Consider the following 18,618-nt stretch of genomic DNA (forward strand, 5'->3'; position numbering starts at 1 on the left):
CGTGGCCTCGTGCCTCCTTTGCTGCCTTTGGCTTGCTGCTTGAGTTGGTGCTGGCTGGCTGTCCCTGCTCATTGCCTCTTCTCTTCCTGGCTGGGCTGTTATTCTTCACCTGGGCTGAAGAAAGAGGTTGCCCTGGAGCCCTGGCTGGGTAACTGGCAGTCTTTAGGACCCAGGAGATGCCACCTAGCCTGCTTCCTGTTGTTGAGGCTTTGCCTGAGCCTCCTGCACCTGGAGCTTCTTCGGCATTCTTGGTCCTTGTTGGTGTCTTTGATGTCTGTCCTCTTCTGGCTGGTTGAGTGTTAAGGGTGGTACGGCTTGATTGGGAGGCTGCATGCCTTGTTTCTGGGGTGGGTGTCCCTGGGGGGGTTCCCTATGTCCAGCCCTAGCACTGGACAAGTCATCACTATTGTGCCCAGGCCTTCAGGGATGGTCACCTTTCCCTTGGACTTGGGATACTCTCTGTCCCCTATTTTTAGTAGGATTTCAAAGCAGTCCCTACTGGACAACTCCCTTCTCAAGTATACCCTCATGTTCTTTCTTAGTGAGAGTTTCTTGATGAGGGACCACAGATATGAGGTCTTGACATACATGGTAACCTCATCAGCTTGAGTTCCCTTTGGGACTACAGGCAGTCTGCCAGAAGTCTCTCCAGCCAGCAGGACGGTGACTCCCCCCATCACTCTCTTGCTGCCCCTGACATTTTTGAGAGTTATGCTCAGTGCCTCAAAGCACCCCTTGTGTGCCATGGTGCTCTCATCCCAAACAATGAGCTTACAGTTCTGCAGCACTTGGGCCATGTTACTTTATTTTGAGATACTGGGGTGTTTCTGCATGGATGAGGTTAAGAGGCAGCTTGAAGGTGGCGAAGGATCATATGCCATGCCTGAGTAAGCCTTCACCTTCCATGGAAGTGAGCGTCTCTCTAGTCCTCTTCCAGGATTGCTTTGCTCATAGAGAGACTCTGCCACTCTGTGCACCTTGGGGTGATCTTGCTGGTACTTGGCCACTGCTGCTTGGTGCATCACAGGAGTACAATGTGCATATTTCTGGGATGCATCTCTATGTTGCTTTCTTCTTTTAGCATCAGTGTATCTTGCATGACGTCTGCCAGGAGGCTTCTTCAGGGCAGTAAGAGGTGATGGCTGCAAGAGGTGCGAGGTGAACTAAGGGAGGGGTGATGTGCTGGGCACTTTGGCAGGTTCATGTGAGAGGTTCACATTGAAATGGTCCCTAGAAAGGTTGTGCACCATCTCCCCATGAACATTTAAAAACTAACTTGTCATACTGACTTTTATATAAAATTCCTATTCAGGAGTCTTGTACTGTCTTTCTTCAACTATCTGCAGTTCCCTTGACCTGATTTTTACCTCAGAACATAGAGTTCCTCAGCTGACCAATCAGAGAGAGGGGGTGCATGCAGGAAGAAGCCTTCAAGCCACACAGGAAAGCCAGGCCCGCAGGGAAATTGGCGGCCCTGATGAACTTTTAGGGGAAGACTGGGAAGTGCATTTTACCTCAGGACACATTCAATGACTCCCAATAGCAACTGCAGACTATTTAGAATGTTGGGGGTGAGGACCAATCAGGCCACATATGCAAATGACCTTGAAAGGGTGGCCCAATCTGGGAAGAGTGGCCAAGCTGGTGGTGGGTGGTGGCGGGGGAAGCAGGCAGCAACCTGCCAGCCACACAGGGAAGCTTATCCCTATGGGAAAACACATTTTACCCCTTTTTAACCCCCTTAGGGGATGAATTTCTTAAAATCCCCTAATTGGTGTTTACATCATGAAAGGAATGTTCTTCCCAAATTTCATGTTTCTAGGTCCAAGGGTTTGGGCTGGATGACGATGAGTCAGTCAGGACACTTGTCTTTATATATATAGATTATTTACCCAGCTATAATTTCCTTTCATATCTCATATACATCTAGCATATACACATCACCCAAGTATTTCTGATGCGCACTAAGTTGGATTAAAATATTAAAAAATAAAAATTGAACTGACTGGGGAAATGAAGTAAAATTGGAGTTTTTAAGTGAGACTACTCATCTTCCCAAGGGAGTAAAAATATGCTCCTCAAAACATCACTAGCTCTTTGTTAAAATAAAGAAAAACACCTCTTATGGCTTAATGATAAAAGAAGAAATAGATACTAAATTTACTTAGAGTTTATGAATCTCTCTGGACTTTTCTTCTGGGACTTTAATGTAAAATAATAGGTTTCATCACTGGCAAAGTGCGCAATGTTTGGAGTTTATGGTATGGGATACTGAAGCGCTCATAGAAAAGATTAATGTACTGAAATGGTTACTTCCAAGTGCCGAAGGGTACTTACTTGGAAGCTGTGTGTTTTATGGAAGTTGTGAAAAGTACAGCTTTTTGTGAAGATAACTATATCAAATACTTTTTACCATCTTTTATCTGCCTGGAATGTTTTTTTAAAATATTTGGAACAGTATCTAGAGTTTTGTTTTCATTCATTTATTCTCAACAATTATAGAACGGTAAGATTATTATTCTCTTCATTTATAGTTACTGAGGGAATGGTACAGCAATACTTAGGCACTGTTAAATTACATTAATTTCAATAGGACAATCAGGCAAGCCTTACTAATTTTTGCATAGTAATGAATGATACATCAATATCAAAAACTTACTGATTATTGGATTCACTCTGTCCTTTTTCATTCTTCAAGCATTCTGGTTTAATTTGGATAATTTCTAAAGCTAATACTAGGCATAGTATTAATTTTCAGTTTCAGTTCATTTAACTAAATTGCATCACATCCTCTTGTGCATTACTGATGCAGTTCTGCATTTTGCAAACAAAAAAGCAATATATGATTCTATCAAGCTTGCCCTGAAATGAAGACATGAGACTGTGGCCAATTTTGCCAACAGCTAATCTGCAGCAACAAAGCCAAATTGGGTTCCTGCCTATTCAGTCTGGCAAGTCTTAAAATGTGAAGCTTTTGGAGATCAACTACTCAATGACTCCGATACCCAAGCAATTCCTCCATTGATGGTACAGTTTTTATATAGAATGTATATATCAAATGCTCTTAATTTGTATTAATAGTATACACAAGTGAGGGACCTGCAAGGATTTGTGAGGGTGTCTAATTTTTTCCTCCCTCACCATGTCCTCTTTGCCTTTTCTGGCCTCACCATGGCCTCTCCCCATTTTCCTTCTTCCTTCTCTCTTTCTCACCCACCTTTTTCTGTCCATTATCATCACCTTTTGCTCTCCCCCTCCCTTATGACCCAGTTACATGATGTCAGCTGAGCCAGAGCCAGTTCGATGGTAGGGAACTTGCAAGGACTTGCAGGGGTACCTCATTTCCCCCTGTATCCCCTTTCCCACACAATTTCCTCTTTCCCTTCTCCTGGCAGCCTCCATATGCTCACCTACATCCTCCTCTCCTTTAAACCCAATAAACAACTTACCTTTTATCTTCCCAGCCCCAGTCTTCATTTATATCTATTATTAATTGACTTCATTTATATACTGCTTTTCTCTGCAATGGGGATCCAAACCTCATCATTCTCCCTGACTCTATATTATCCTCACAACAACCCTGAGTGGTAGGTTAAGCTGAGAGTATGTGACTGGCCCACAGCAGAGTAGTGATTTGAATCTAGATGGGGGAGGAGGGAGGCTGCTGTTGAGCAAGAGCAAGTGGCTGGTCCTGGGTTAGCCATGCCAGATGCATGATATCATTACACCGAGTGGTTGATTCTGGATCTGGCTCAATGAGTCCTCTTTCAAAAGCCAAAAGAGCCCTAGGACAGGACTTGCTTCTTCTCTCTGCCTTTTATTGACAGCAACCAAATGTGAAATATTGACTGAACTGTTATAGTTGCCTAGCAACAGCCACTAAAGGCATCTGGTTAAAGCCACAGAGCTCCTTTCATCAATCAGGGCTTTTCTTAATTTTTTTTTTTTTAAAAAAAGTTTTTGGATTTTTCTGCAAACCTGAGGCATTTTTCATGTATGTAGAAAGATCTGTCTTGTCTTTTTATGTCTCCAATCTCCAGATTTGAGTATTCACAGATCAAGGCCAATTAGCTTTTAGTATATAAGATAAAAGGCTATATCAGGAATAATAATGCAAAATCCATGTAGGATGGGGGACTACAGTAGGGAGTGGAATTGAGTAACATGGAGCAGAAAAGCTGGTAGGATCCAGCTCACAGTGTTGTATAATGTTGGATTATTGACTGACAAATACTGTTGAGAAAAGCGTACATTTCATAGGGAAAAACTGATATAGGTAAATAAAAATACATGGAAATAAAGACTCATATCTTTGATTTTCATAAAGGAGAGTTTTTATGGTCAAAACGGCAAGCAATTCTTAAATGCAAAATAGTAGTATCATGTAGTAAAAATGTTAGGGTTATATTTTAATTTGTAAATGATTTAGTTTATGGTAAAAGTGTGTTCACTTCTCGAAATACAGGTAATATGAAAACATAAATTTCACTCTTAAATACTTGGTTCTCATGAGTAATGTTTTGACAGGCAAACCTCTTCGTTTTGATGAAAGACAGAAATGGCTCCAGTGTGAAGGAATTTATCCTTCTGGGATTCCCTGGGTCTGTTGAACTGAAGATCTTCCTTTTCATGTTCTTCTTCTTTATGTACATACTCACAATCTTTGGAAATGTAGCCATCATAGTTTTGGTGAAGAGCAGACAACAGCTGCACACCCCCATGTACTTCTTCCTCGGCAATCTTTCCTTTCTGGAGATATGGTACTCAACTGCCCTAGTTCCCAAGACTTTAGCAATCCTTGTGTCGCAGTATAAAACCATCACCTTCATAGGCTGCATCACACAAATGTACTTTGTTTTCTCCTTAGGATGCGCAGAATGTTTTCTGCTTGCTGTCATGGCTTATGACCGCTATTTGGCCATATGTCACCCACTGCATTATAACACCATCATGTCTAAAACATTGTCTCTCCAAATGGCTTTAAGTGCTTGGATATGTGGCTTCCTGGCTATGTCTTTGCCAGCCTTCCTTATTACTAGGTTGACCTTCTGTGACTCCAATATTATCAATCATTTCTTCTGTGACATTGATCCTTGGATAATTCTTTCCTGTACGGACACCTACACAATACATATCGTGTGGTTTATTATTGCCTTTGTCGTCATCCTGGGCTCTTGTGTCACAACCATGATCTCCTATGTTTATATTATTTCCACAATATTAAAGATCTCATCTGCTCAAGGTCGACAACGGGCTTTTTCCACCTGCTCCTCCCATCTCACAGTGGTGCTTATATGGTATGGTTCCATCATTTTTCTGCATGTCATACCTTTTAAGCAGAGCTCCTTGGAACTGACCAAAATAGTCACCATCTTAAATACTATTGTCACACCCTTGTTAAATCCTTTCATTTACACACTTCGGAATACTGAGGTGAAAGAAGCATTGAGGAGCATATTCAGAAGCACAACTTTGACTTTGTTTGACAGAAAACATAAGGACAACAAGTGAGACACACACTATATCTATGTTAAACAGGATGCTAAGCTCTTTAGGAAAATCTATCTAGTATCACTGACAGCTCCACAAATTTCTAGTACATCTCTGAGGCAAAACAACTGCCTTGTTCTATGCAATGTCAGAGAATGTTTGGACTCTGGAGGGCTCTAATTGTGCCAGGATTCACAGGGGCTTGTCCCTGGCATAAATGCTAGGATATGGATGAAAGTATAGTCGGATATGTACCTGAGAAGGTACAGAATGCATTTGTCTCATAACTGAAGAACATCATGTTGTCTTCACATACCACAGATGACTGGAAGTACTTCAACTGCAGATGGTGGTGTTTCTAGAAAACTGATCAAAACATATATATATATTTTAAATCTAGAAATTAAGCATATTTGCCTAACAAAGAGAAATCCTATGTAGGTATACTAAGAAGTTAGATTTATTTCTGATTTACTGCCACAGATTTGTTCTTAGGATTACAGAAACTGTGTATGAACGAACTGCCGGAATACAGCAATCATTTTGTCTACCACAGTACTCATCCAATCCCAAATAAGCAGTTTAGGATTGAATTCTACCATCTTTTTTGGTCTATCTTCAATTCTCCTCTTTACTGCAGCTACTGTCCTGCCTGGCTTTTGTCCATGTAAGTTCCATGATCCCCCGTACACCTTTTCAATATACAAAATCCTCCCCCCAACACACCACATTCAGAAAAGCTGGTAGGATCCAGTCTTCTGTATTATCAATAACAATGTGAAAAAATTTCTTAAACTGAATTTCTTAAACTTAAATATCTTAAACTGAAATGAAACACTATGGCACACAAGCTTACAGTTTGGATCCTATAACATTGTTCCAGCCACTGCAGAGTTTTTCTTCTGTTGCAGCACTCATTTCCTGTATCACTAACACTTCTCTGTGTGTAAGGGCTCTGTGAAAAGATTGGTCTTCAATATGCAGAAGAGATGAGCCCCACAGCAAAAGCTCATCTGTTGTAAGGAGTACCATTGGGTGAGATGGAACAAAAAAGCTGCCTGCATCGCATCCACAGATACACCAGCTAGTGAATTCTTTGACTGAAATTGTGCCCCTTTTATCTACAGACTATGCTCTAGTTATGATCTAGAGGAACAAATGTTTCTTTTGTTTAAAAAAATCATTTCGATTTCTATCCACTTTTCATTGTTGGATTTATAATTTTTTTTGTACTGTGTACATATATTGTATCTTTTTCAAGCAATTCATATTTATATTGGAAATGTACATTTGAAAGAGCCAAAATAAAATGTATACCATTATCATCAACAACAACAATAATAACAACAACCTTGTGCTTATATACTCCTCTTCTGAATAGATTAGTGCCACACTCAGACCAGTTTACAAAGTCAATGTTATTATTATCCCCACAAACAGACATCCTGTGTGATAGGTGGGGCTGAGAGAGCTCTGAGAGAGCTGTGATTGGCCCAAGGACATTCAGCTGGCTTCAAGCAGAGTAGTGAAGAATAAAACTCATTTCTTCAGATTAGAGTCCTGCTTCTCTTAACCACAACACCAAACTGGGTCTCAAGTTGGAATCATATTATTTGAAGGGTCTCCATAATTTATGATGCAAATAAGTAATAAACATATGTCCTTACATCTAATAACCAAAGGGTAGACATTGAGCAGATCCAACCCAGTCCACAAATGAATACACTACCCAGCCACACTACATAATTAAAAGTCTGGAACTGGACCCTACATTTGTACAAATACCCAGTTTGGTTAAACAAATGGAGAAACCCCCTCACCCTGGACAGTAACATCCATAGAGACATCACAAAACAATTCCATAAAGTTCAAATGGCATTTTGAGTTGCCATATCAATCCAATGCACTAAACAAGAATGGTGGGAATGGTCACCTGACTCAGGCAAGAGGAGAAAGCTGGGAAAGACTGTAGTTCTGCTCCTCTTTCTTATCATCAAGACTTGTGCCATTGGAAGTGAAGAAAAGAGCAGGGTGGCAGGAATAGGAGTAGTCTTAGAAGAGAGGGTTGGTGAGTGGTTCAGCTGTCAGAATCTCTGCTGGGGGAAAGGATGGCCCCCATTGTGCATGCATATAGATAGATATTCTTTCTCATAGGGCTAACTCTTGTATGTGGCTTGACCAAGAGTTTTAATCCAGGAACTGCTATTACACATCAAGCTTTAAAAAACAACACATCACACATCAAGGCCCTGGAGAAACAAGAGGGCTGCCTATGACTTGGGCTGGGATCCTAACTCTTCCTTCTGTTTTGAAAACGGTAGCACTGTGTAAGTGGAAGTTCCTACCAGAGGAGGATTGCGCTCCATAGCAGAGGACTGCATCCATGATGGAAAATGGCTCGGTACAGCAAAAGCAAGGCTTACAGTGCAATCCTAAACAGAGTTACCTGTCTATATTCATTGAAGTGAATGGGATTATAAAGTGATAACTGTGCTTGGGATTGCACTGCCAGGATCCAAACCATGGATTTGTATCTTCCTGACACTGAGGGCCAAGCTACAAGTGACGAATGTCACTTGAATGGCAAGTGGATTGAGTGGAGGGCCAGTGAACAGAGAGAAATACACTTGCTGTTCAAGTGTCATTTGTCACTTGTAGCTTGGCCCTCAGGTGACTTAGATAATAAATATTTCACTCTAACAGAAGCCACTCCACAAAATATAAAGAAGCTAACTGCAATGCAGTCAGTATGATTGTCCATTTAAGGTCTCAGAAATGGGTTTTGTTAATCTTCCATAAGTTACATTATTGGTTTTAGTGTGTACAGCCTTAGTGAACATATATGTGTGAGACATATGTAGTTTCCAAAATAAAATATGTCTGTTCTCTTCAGGGTGTGTCGCCTGTAGTGCAGTTGGATGAGCTTCAAATTTAAGATCTCAGGTTTTCAAAAAATGCTTTTTGCAAATTTTGTATCGCTAACTATTATTTGTGTGTGTGGGGGGGGGATACCTCCAGAGGGTTGAAACATCTTAGATACTAGGTTAAATTAGTGGAAGGATATCTCTCATTTGATAAATATAAGGCTGAAAAAAACCAATATATTGGGTAAACCTGTGTTGCTTTGCGGAAATTTATGTGCTCATTTGGATTTTCCCAATATGACTAGTAGTGCCACCCCTCCCCCAATTGTTCATTTAATCTCAGAAAAAAGTATAGATAGGAAAGCTGAAAGCCTTTTTCCATTTGCACCACTGTCCTAATCTGAATCAGGCAGCCTTGGGGGTGGGGGGATAGGTTCCCTGCAAATTTGGTGGCATTAGATTGAAAAATAAACCCCCCCTCCCTCACAAAAAAGATAGAACAGCTGTTTCTTTGCAGGGAAACAGTAAGAGAAACAGCCATTCAAGTATCCTGAATTAACCAGATTTTACTTAGATTAATTCAAAGGTCTATATCTGGGTACCTGGATTGGATTAGGGATTCTCTATTGTGATCTAAGAAAGCCAAATTTGACCATATCTGCAAAAATCTAGCTTTTCCTGAAATCCTGGACCTAGACTGCACACCCCTATTGGACACCATATGCACGAGAACTGAAGGACTCAAGGGTAACAGTTATCTGAAACATCTATGACCTGCTTGCCATACCCCCTCTGATTGCTGAAGAGATGTCGTCTTAACAGCCTTGCCATTGTTTGATATGTTTTTGTTTTTAAACTGAATTTCATACTTTGTATTGATACTCTATTCATTGTTTGTTGTAGTTTAATAACATTTTTACCCACCCTGAGCCATTCATGGGGATGGCAGGTTAGAAATTTAATGAATTAAATTAAATTAAATTACACAGAATACAGGACCATAGCCCTAAACTGTGTAGACCATAATGGGGTAATTGACCTGACCCCCTGTACTCAGTGGACTTCACTCCAGAAGATAGCATCTGGAAAATATAAATATGTTTCATACATTCTGTAGAGAGTCAAAGGCAGTTAGAAGAGAAGGAAGGGATTAGGAGAGAAAAATTATGTTAACATAATGGGCCATTATCTTACATGCCACTCCCAGATATCCTTGCAGACTTATTAATAATTGGCATAATAGGATGGGAAGAATTATCCTGAGGGAAAGCACTGAAAATAAGATGAACATCTATTAATCTGTTAGTGCTTATGCCCCCAAGAGTTTCTGAGGAGTTAATTATAATTAAGACCCAACATTTGACTTATTTGAAATGTCATTTCTCAGATTGTGCTTTCTCTTAACAGAAGCTAGAAGAAACATATCTATGGTTGAGTTGAATTGCATAGAGATGAAACTTTGCTCTTGGTTCACAGTTGCCCTTAGAAAACAAGTGAAACAAATGACAAAGATTTACCCATTCCGGAAGGATTCCTTACAACTTAAATATATAGGTAAACAAACTTGTCTTAATGTTCTACATGTATTTTTGAAAGGAGATATGCTCCTCTAAGTTAAGAATAATGTGTTTTAAAGTGCCATCCTAAGCATTACATTTTTCTCAGTCCATGGTTGTAGACGGACTGCACCTAGGGCTACACTGTAAATGTGTTGAAATCAGCTGCAACAGAGAAGCTTAACTTTGATTGTATAAAGATGGGAAATTGCAGGCTGTGTTACAAAGATAAATACTTATGCTGAACTGAATAAGTTGTTTTTGGATTGTGTTATTTTGCTATTTTTCTTACTTTGCTAAGAGTGCAATCCTGTGCAGAGTTACTCCAGCCTAAACCCATTGAAATAAAGGGAGTAACATTGCATGAGTTTGCATTGCCAATCCATAATAGAGATGGGACTGCAACCAATGACATTTTGGTGAGCCTAAATTTCAATAATTCAATGCCATCACTGAGTTCATAATTATCTGTGGATCCAAGTACTGCACACCTTGCATGAAATGTTAATAAGGATGAAGTCTGAAGTCAACGGCAGTATTTCCATTGGTGTTCAACTGCATTCTAAATTTGTACCAGTATGCTTTGATGACATGTTCCACTTTAGAAGATCTTTTCCCTCCTCTGAATAATAAAATCCATGAAGATTATCAGTTAGATCCTATCAGCATTTCTGCTGGCAAAAGGGGGATAAAGGGCCTTTTGGTCACCTTTTGACTATGTCATGGATCATGGGATCTGTAGGGACAAACGTACACCAGATGGAGGCTACAGTGAAGAGAAAAATCCAGAAAGACAGAGCAGAAAAGCTGGTAGGACTCAACTCATCATTGTATGGAACTCTTCTTGCAATAAAACCAAAAATCATATGTCACCCCTTACATTTTAGTGCTGCCACAAAATTTCTCCCACAGTGAAATTCAAGGAGGATTTTATTGGGACAAAAAAGTGGTCCTTTTGTTGCAGCTTAGTTTTTTAGTTGTGCACTACATCACAAAACTAAAAATCAACACCAAAATAAAACAATATGTTAATCCATGATCATGTTACAAATAATAATAATGTTGTCAAGCATCCTTCAATGGAACAAGCCTCTTCCACCACAGCAAGGTTCCTTCTGCTAAAGCAAAGCTCCTCTTTTTCAGACATTTCTTATATAAAATACACACAGAACACAGTCCTCCCTCTAATCAGAAAAGACTTTGGGTAAATATTTAATCATATGGAAACCTCTTACGGACTTTATGCTTGAAACAGCATGAGAAGAATTAATGATAAGTGCTTTTGAAGATTAGGAAAAAAGGAGAGATAGTTAAGTGTAAAAGTTAAATTCAATCTAGAATAAGTATCAGCTTTCGGTTTCTTCAAATGGAAAATTATTTAGATTTTCCTTCTCTTTCTTATTTTATTTTATTAGATTTTCTGGGTTTTTTTCTCTCAATCTCTTTGTGGTTTTTACTTTGCAGTTCTTTCCCCTCTCTTTTTCTTTTTCTTCTATTCTCTCTTTTTTCTGTTTTGTATATTGCTACTTAGTCAGTTTTCTTTTTCAAATGTATGTTTTATAATTACGTTGAAATTTTGAATAAAAGCTATTTTTTTAAAAAAAAAACAGTCCTCCCTCTAATCTGAAGAATTCTTAAATTTCAAGAAGATTAAACAAAGGGCAGCAGAGGGGGTGGGAGTAAAGACTACTAAAGTAGGCCCCTCTCTGCACAGCCACACTAAGTTCTCTTCAATAATTCCTAAAATTAGCTTTGACAGCAGCTGCACCCTCCCGTCTCCACCATTGTTGTACTTCCATTATTCCATTATTTCTTATGAGTGACTCCTGGGGTTGTGGAGGAGCTGGAGTTGTTTTTCAACCAAATGTCACCAAAATTGCCATAGAGTCTTCTGCTCATCTTTGAAAGAACCCTCAAGTTTCAAGTAAATTAGGCAAAGGGTTTGAAATTCTATGGGCCTGGAGAATCAAGGCACTTCTAATTTTACAAGGGGGAAAAGTCTCTCTCCAGCCTACAAGGAGGGGTGAAGAGGGGAGTAGGGAATGGGGGAATGAGAATGGTAGTTCTCTGCCACTTGGGATTGGCTGAGAGTGCTCTGTGGAAATTAGTACGAATTCAAACTGAGTGCATGTTGCTTTACTGGTAAATTCTGGAACATGCAAAAAAAAAAAAAACCTCACAGATATTTTTCAGGGAGGGGTTTATGCCTACTAAGCAGCAAGGACTAGAATTTCTATTCCAAAAGGTCATATGTAAGACTTGGAAATGGTTATATTCATGATTTTTACAGCTTGTGATTTTCATAATGCACGTCTCTAGTATTGATAATATAAACCAAGTGCTTGCTATGTACATTTCAGGCTGGTTGGATCCAAACAGCTTAAATTTTGTCCCATCCCCTTCATGCCACATCTCCCATGCCACATGGCTTTTGTTCATCCAGGTCCCATAATCCCAGTATACCCTTTTTTGTTGGTCAGAGGGGAACACTTTTTTTTCCCTACAAGCCAAACATCTGGATTGGATCTCAATCACTGCTGTTAACTGAAAAGGAGTTGTGTGACTCTTTTGCACTAAGCAGGAAAATTTGTCCAAATGGAGCAAACCTGCCCTTCCAAATTTCCTTCTGCTGCAGCAAGGCTGCTTACTTAGTGGAAGGGAGTTGTAGGGTTAACCCCCCAAATACTTATTTATTTAATGCACTACATTTCAAAGTTGAGTATGTATATTCCTTTGCCTTTCCATATCTCTATATATTTAATTTTATTGACTGTCAACAACCTTATAAATGGTTACAATTACAAACTGTTCAACAATCTATTCTATTTTGTTCACCATGTTCTCTTCTTTCATTAACAGTGAAAGTAACAAAGGTCATGTGAGAAAATGAGAAATGGAACCATCCATACAGAATTCATCATTATGGGTTTTTCTGAGGTCCCACAGCACCAGTTGTTATTGTTTGCATTGTTCTTCACTATCTACCTTTTAACCATTCTGGAAAATGTCATCCTCATTGTGACAATTTGGTTTAACAGTCACCTTCACACTCCCATGTATTTTTTCCTAGGAAATCTCTCACTTTTAGAAATCTTCTATGTTTCGGTAACAATGCCTAAACTGTTTTCCAATCTGTTAATGGGTGAGAAGACCATCACTTTGGGGGGCTGTCTTGCTCAGCTATATTTTTTCCTATCTTTGGCTTCCTCTGAATGTTTCCTCTTGGCGGCAATGGCTTATGACCGGTATTTGGCCATTTGTTGTCCGTTACGTTACAGATCACTAATGAACTACAGAGCCTGCATGAATTTAAGCCTGGCATCCTGGCTAGGAGGCTTCCTGGCTTCCTTCCCATCTGTGGTGATGATCTCCAATTTGCAGTTTTGCAGCAAAAATATTATCAGACACTTCTTCTGTGACATCTCACCTTTGTTGAGGCTGTCATGCACTGACACTTCATTGATAGAGCTGCTGGATTTTGTGGCTGCCCTTGCAGTCCTTATGACTTCACTGCTAGTGACTGGAACCTCTTACGTATGCATCTTTTGTACAGTTGCAAAAATCTCTTCTGCCAAGGGGAAACATAAAGCCTTCTCTACCTGTGTCTCACACTTGGCAGTTGTCTCTATGTTCTATGCCACTACCATATTCATGTATGCTCGACCAAAGGCCATTGGAACCTTTGATGTCAACAAGATGGTTTCTATCCTCTACACTGTGGTGGCTCCATTCCTTAACCCAATGATCTACAGCCTTAGGAACAGGGAAGTGAGAGAGACTTTAACCAGAGCCATACATAGAACAGCTATTTCTGCTGGATGGTTTCAGACAGAAAGGTTAAAGATACCATAGACAAGTTGAAACATAGTGTAATAAAACAAGACTAGGTTCATACCACTACTTTCCCCCTCGTATCATGATGACTTTTGTGTGACAAAGCAATGGTAAAACACAAACGGAGGTTGGATACTAATGTCTTTTATAGTGGTATAAAAGAGAAAAAGAGATTTCATTTGGTCATTAAACATACTGTGCTAGAGATCATAGAACTTGCATGGGTGATAAGGAAGATAATTGGGTAAGATGGAGTGAATATGGCTGCTTGAAAGTCTATTTTTTACTATATTTCCCCATGTTTGTTGATGTAATGTGATGAAATACAAACCTACCAAGAAGCCAAAAGCTCCCCGGTTGCATTTGTAACTTAATTTCAGTAATACAAATTGGCCTTTATCTGTTTTGTCTGGATGTTTGACTGATTTTCAATGTGTCAGTCTAGAACTCAGTCCATATATTGCCTTACAACATGGCCAAAAATCAAAATGACACACTTGAAAAGGGTTTGCATACATCTTTAACAGAGTTCCTCTTTAAATGCCCCATGTATAGTTTTTACTCCAATATAAGCCTAGGTTTTTTTTTTCAGGTATGCTAGAGAGAGAGAAAGAGAGAGAATTCTCTTACATCCACATACAAGTTTTAATGGTATATCTTTTCCAAGGCATTTAGTAGGCTTGGCAAACGGTATTCCCAATACCCTGTCTCATTTTCAGGAGCAACAGTTCAGAGAACTATTTCTTTCACTGGAACAAGATCCTGTGGAAGTGCTTACAGCCTTGTAGAACTCTGATGTTGTGAGGTGAGTAGGTCTTCCACACATCCTTAGTCGAAACAGTCTTCTCCATGCATTTTTCCAAGCACCTTGTCCAACATTTCATCCACATTCTAATGTCAATATTTTTTACATAATTCTTAAGATAATTTAGAATTGGTTGATTCATTGCTTTTACGTTAATAAGCAACGTTTATATTCAATATAGGACCCTTTTAGAGTACATTAAGCATAAAGATAATGTTTCTGAGAAAGACACATTTGTTGCTGCACACTTGCCACATCTGCTAAGCTCTTTGAGGCTGGCACAAGACTGTATTGTGCATGAAAATAAGGAAAGGCCCATATAAAATCTAATCTAGTCAAAAAATGTGTACTGAATGCTGTGATAATTCACACAGTTCTCTGAATTGACCTCCCATAATATTGGCTCCATGCAAGTATATTCATGTGATTTTGCTTCCATTTTTTCAAGAAGAAAGATGATAGAAATTGTATATAAACATACCCCACATCAAATAATAAATTGCAAGTGTATAGAGTTGCACATGTATTTATGTATTGCCACCTTGCCAACTGAAGCTCCATGCAGGTAACTGTAGGAACCAGTCTGAATAAATGATAAAATAAAGGTCAAATTACAGCACCTTTTCTTTTCCACATTATCAGTTCTCTTGTGTTCAGGTTGGGATGCAAAATGATGATATAGCATTTAGGGAAAAATATGAAACTCAGTAATCCAACACTAGAAGCTAAAATAGAGAAGATTTCCACAGCCACCACATATTTCCCTTTGGTGCATTGGTAGGTGGGAACAAAAGATAGCCAAACACTGCAAAACACCAACATACTGAAAGTGATAAACTTGGCTTCATTGAAACTATCAGGTAGCCTCCTCGCTAGGAATGCAACAATGAAACTGACAAGTGAAAGAACACCCATATAACCCAAGACAATGTAAAAAAGAATGACAGATCCTTCATTACATTTTGCTATGATTTGGTCACTTTGTGAAAGCATGTCAAGTTCTGGGAATGGAGGAGAAGTTCCCAACCATACAGCACATACTGAAAGCTGTATGAGTGAACAGCAAATGATCACAGATTTTGCCAGGTGTTTTCTTACCCCATTTCTCATTCTGTTTCCTGGCTTTGTGGCCATGAAAGCCAGAATCACAGTGATGGTTTTTGCCAAGACGCAAGAAACTGAAACAGAGAAGATGGTGCCAAAAGCACTTTGTTGCAGAAGGCAGGTCATTTTTCCTGGATAGCCAATGAACAGCAGAGAGCTGAGAAAGCACAATAAGAGGAGAATGAGAAGTGTGTATGAGAGATCCCGGTTGTTGGCTTTCACTATAGGTGTGTCGTGGTTCTTCACAAAGACCCACAGCACACAAACTGCGATCAACACAAAAAAACCAGCACATGTAGCTGAAACAATTGCCAGAGGATCTTGATAGGACAAGAAGCTCACTGATTTAGGAAGACATTTATTCTGATCCTTGTTTGGATAGCGATCATTTGCACACTTCACACATTGTTCTGAATCTGAAAACAAAGAATGCAAAGAAAAGACCTATAACCACTTGATTAATTCAAACTGGACCAATTCATTGTGCAGCTCCCATTTCCGTAAAATCATTTCTGTACTTTATAAGCTGGCTCACTCAACCGAAGACTCTAACATCAAAGTGATGCTTTACATGTAGAAATTAAAGATATGTTATGATAAACTGCACATCTCTCCATAAACCAAGTCGATTTGTTTTGTACATTCGGTTCATCAACTGTAATCAACTGTAGAGACCTTGAGCAAAATATGTTCATATGCAAACCAACCCTACTTTTTGGCCATGAATGGATGAGGCATGCAGCCCACGAACCATGTTCAAGTGACTTCTCAGTTTTTGAGAATGTATAATTCTTGTCATGATATTATTTATATTAACATGTGACTCTGCCTTGTACTGAATTAATATATCTCATCATTGTTTACTCTGACAGGGTCTCAGACAAAGAATTGTCCAGTGTCTGTCTGAGATCCTTAGAACCAGAGATACCAGGAACTGAGCTTGGGTGTTTCTGCACTGAAAGCATATAGAGGTACCTCCTAATGATACCTGCAAAGCTTCTTTCCAGTGACCAAGGATGCAGTAGCTGAAAGAGAGTGAAAATAAGTGGAGGATCACAACCAGTGGCATATCTCATCTGGTGACCAAGATTCTGAAGCATTAATTCACACAACTGAGAGACATCACTGGTAAACTTCTTTTCAGCTGTGCACCATTTGTGGCCTCTGAGCAGCCCATGCTTTCTATATTCCATGTTACTATGTGCTTTAATTCTCAGCAGAGGTCTGCTTGAACTTATGGTCCTGTCAACTCTCTGGTAATGTATGGAGGACTCAAGTGATGATTCTTGACCAACTCTATGTGAGAGACTGCTGGCAAAGCCCATTGCCCCTGTGTACACTGTGCCACCATTAATAAAAATGGTAAGTGCTATGATTCATATAAAACAATCAGATTCTGATCATTATTTTGAAACACATTACCCATTTCATCCGAAATTGTTCCTTCAGGACACTGAACACAGTCATAGCAGCAAACCGGCTGTTCCTTTCGTTGCATCTTGCTGCATCCAGGATGGCATCTTTCAGTGCACAAAGACTGTGGAACAGCCTAGCAATAAAGACAGGGCATAGCCTTTCTCATTTTGAAAGTTGGCATCAATGTACAGTAGCATTGTTATGCAACATTTTCTTAACTCCTCTTTACCCAACTTTTCCCTGAAATCCAACAATCATTTCCATTTCCTCTTTTTAGGACTTTTGAGTCTTCTAGTCAATTTTCTTTTGAACAAATAGAAATTCAAAAAGAGAAGCAGAAAGGGAGGGTCTGCAAAATTTCAGAAATTTCAGAATTGTCTCAGCACTCCAAATATGACCCAAGGTAATAAAGACAGACACAGATTATGTGAGTTCAACTAGTTACTTTATTAACCTTCAACTTTAACTGCTGATCTCTATCCATGCTCATACCATAAGCTGACTCTTTTGAGGATGGGCTGCATTAGCATCCTCCTTGGATGTGTTCCTGGCAAGTCTACCTTGGTTCTGGCAAGTCCACCCTGGCTCCATACTTGACTGGCAGCTGTCGCCTACCTTGTTTATCATAGCTTACACAACCTCCTGTGCTGAGATAGGCCCAGCTTCATCTGCCTTCCCTAATAGGCTGTGATGCACCTACTGAGCTCAGGAGATGCTGCTCAGTACCTGGAGCACTCCTTCACAGCACCACCCAACCGCCCAGCAGGTGATGGCCTGGTCTGGACACATACCCCCCATTGCCAAGATGCCTAAGGTTGTTTGCCAATTAACCCTACTTATCCTGAGCAACCCACTCTATTTCTGCAAACTAGTTGTGGCCTAACCAGTTTTTAAAAGGCCTATTTAAACTCCTATGACCACATACATCATGGAGAAGGTGAAAAACAGCCCCCCTCTCTTGTCAATCTGAAGAAACCCTGAAAAATCCTACTTGGCCCCAGCTTTTCCTATGATGTATTCAGGAAGGAAGAGTGGGTAGATCTCTATGGTGAATAGAGGCTGAGAGAGAGGGCAGCATGCTACATCCCTTGCTGTCCCGTCTGGATTGGCTGAGCCACCTACCTCGGCTCCCACCGTCACACCTTATGCCATATTCAAATTATGCGTGCTGAGAATGAATGCAATGAATTTCACTTTCACTCTGTAGATGCTCAGAGATAGGCAATGTCTTTCCAAATTTCCCTGCCCTTCTCATAGAGCATCACCCTTTGTGTACCATGAAACAACTGCAAGGGCTGAAGTTACCAAAGAGTCACTGATTTCAAAGATAAATGGAAGAGAAATCCCTCTTTTAAAAGAGAATAAGAGGAATCAGTGGCTACGTCTTAAGAAAAGAATTTCAGAAGACTAATACCGCTCACCATAACAATTCCCTTGTGCAGTGCCTACAGGAACTGCAATGCAATGCTGAGTTCTTTGGTAGCATTTTTGATGAATTTATGAAGCATGGGTGCCCTATAGATCAGATCAACAGCCAATCTGATATATG

The 18,618-nt window shown here is 39.8% G+C and overlaps 2 protein-coding genes and 1 pseudogene across 2 annotated transcripts; 2 read left to right on the top strand and 1 right to left on the bottom strand.

The window, feature by feature from the left end:
• The first annotated feature begins 4,545 nt into the window (after positions 1-4,545).
• Positions 4,546-5,511, top strand: LOC129339283 (olfactory receptor 6F1-like). The gene has a single exon (XM_054993872.1). The coding sequence runs from the start codon at positions 4,546-4,548 to the stop codon at positions 5,509-5,511; it is 966 nt and encodes a 321-aa protein (XP_054849847.1).
• Positions 5,512-12,796: 7,285 nt separating this feature from the next.
• Positions 12,797-13,762, top strand: LOC129339284 (olfactory receptor 6P1-like). Its single transcript, XM_054993873.1, has one exon. It carries the CDS (start codon positions 12,797-12,799, stop codon positions 13,760-13,762), a length of 966 nt encoding a protein of 321 aa, XP_054849848.1.
• Positions 13,763-15,267: 1,505 nt separating this feature from the next.
• Positions 15,268-17,151, bottom strand: LOC129339286 (vomeronasal type-2 receptor 26-like; annotated as a pseudogene).
• Between the last annotated feature and the right edge of the window lie 1,467 nt (positions 17,152-18,618).

This window comes from Eublepharis macularius, chromosome 12, assembly GCF_028583425.1.
Source record: "Eublepharis macularius isolate TG4126 chromosome 12, MPM_Emac_v1.0, whole genome shotgun sequence".
NCBI classification, from domain to species: domain Eukaryota; kingdom Metazoa; phylum Chordata; class Lepidosauria; order Squamata; family Eublepharidae; genus Eublepharis; species Eublepharis macularius.

Excerpts from the sequence above, each read along its gene's own strand:
- LOC129339284 (XM_054993873.1), top strand. The coding sequence starts at position 12,797 with ATGAGAAATGGAACCATCCATACAGAATTCATCATTATGGGTTTTTCT.
- LOC129339283 (XM_054993872.1), top strand. The coding sequence starts at position 4,546 with ATGAAAGACAGAAATGGCTCCAGTGTGAAGGAATTTATCCTTCTGGGA.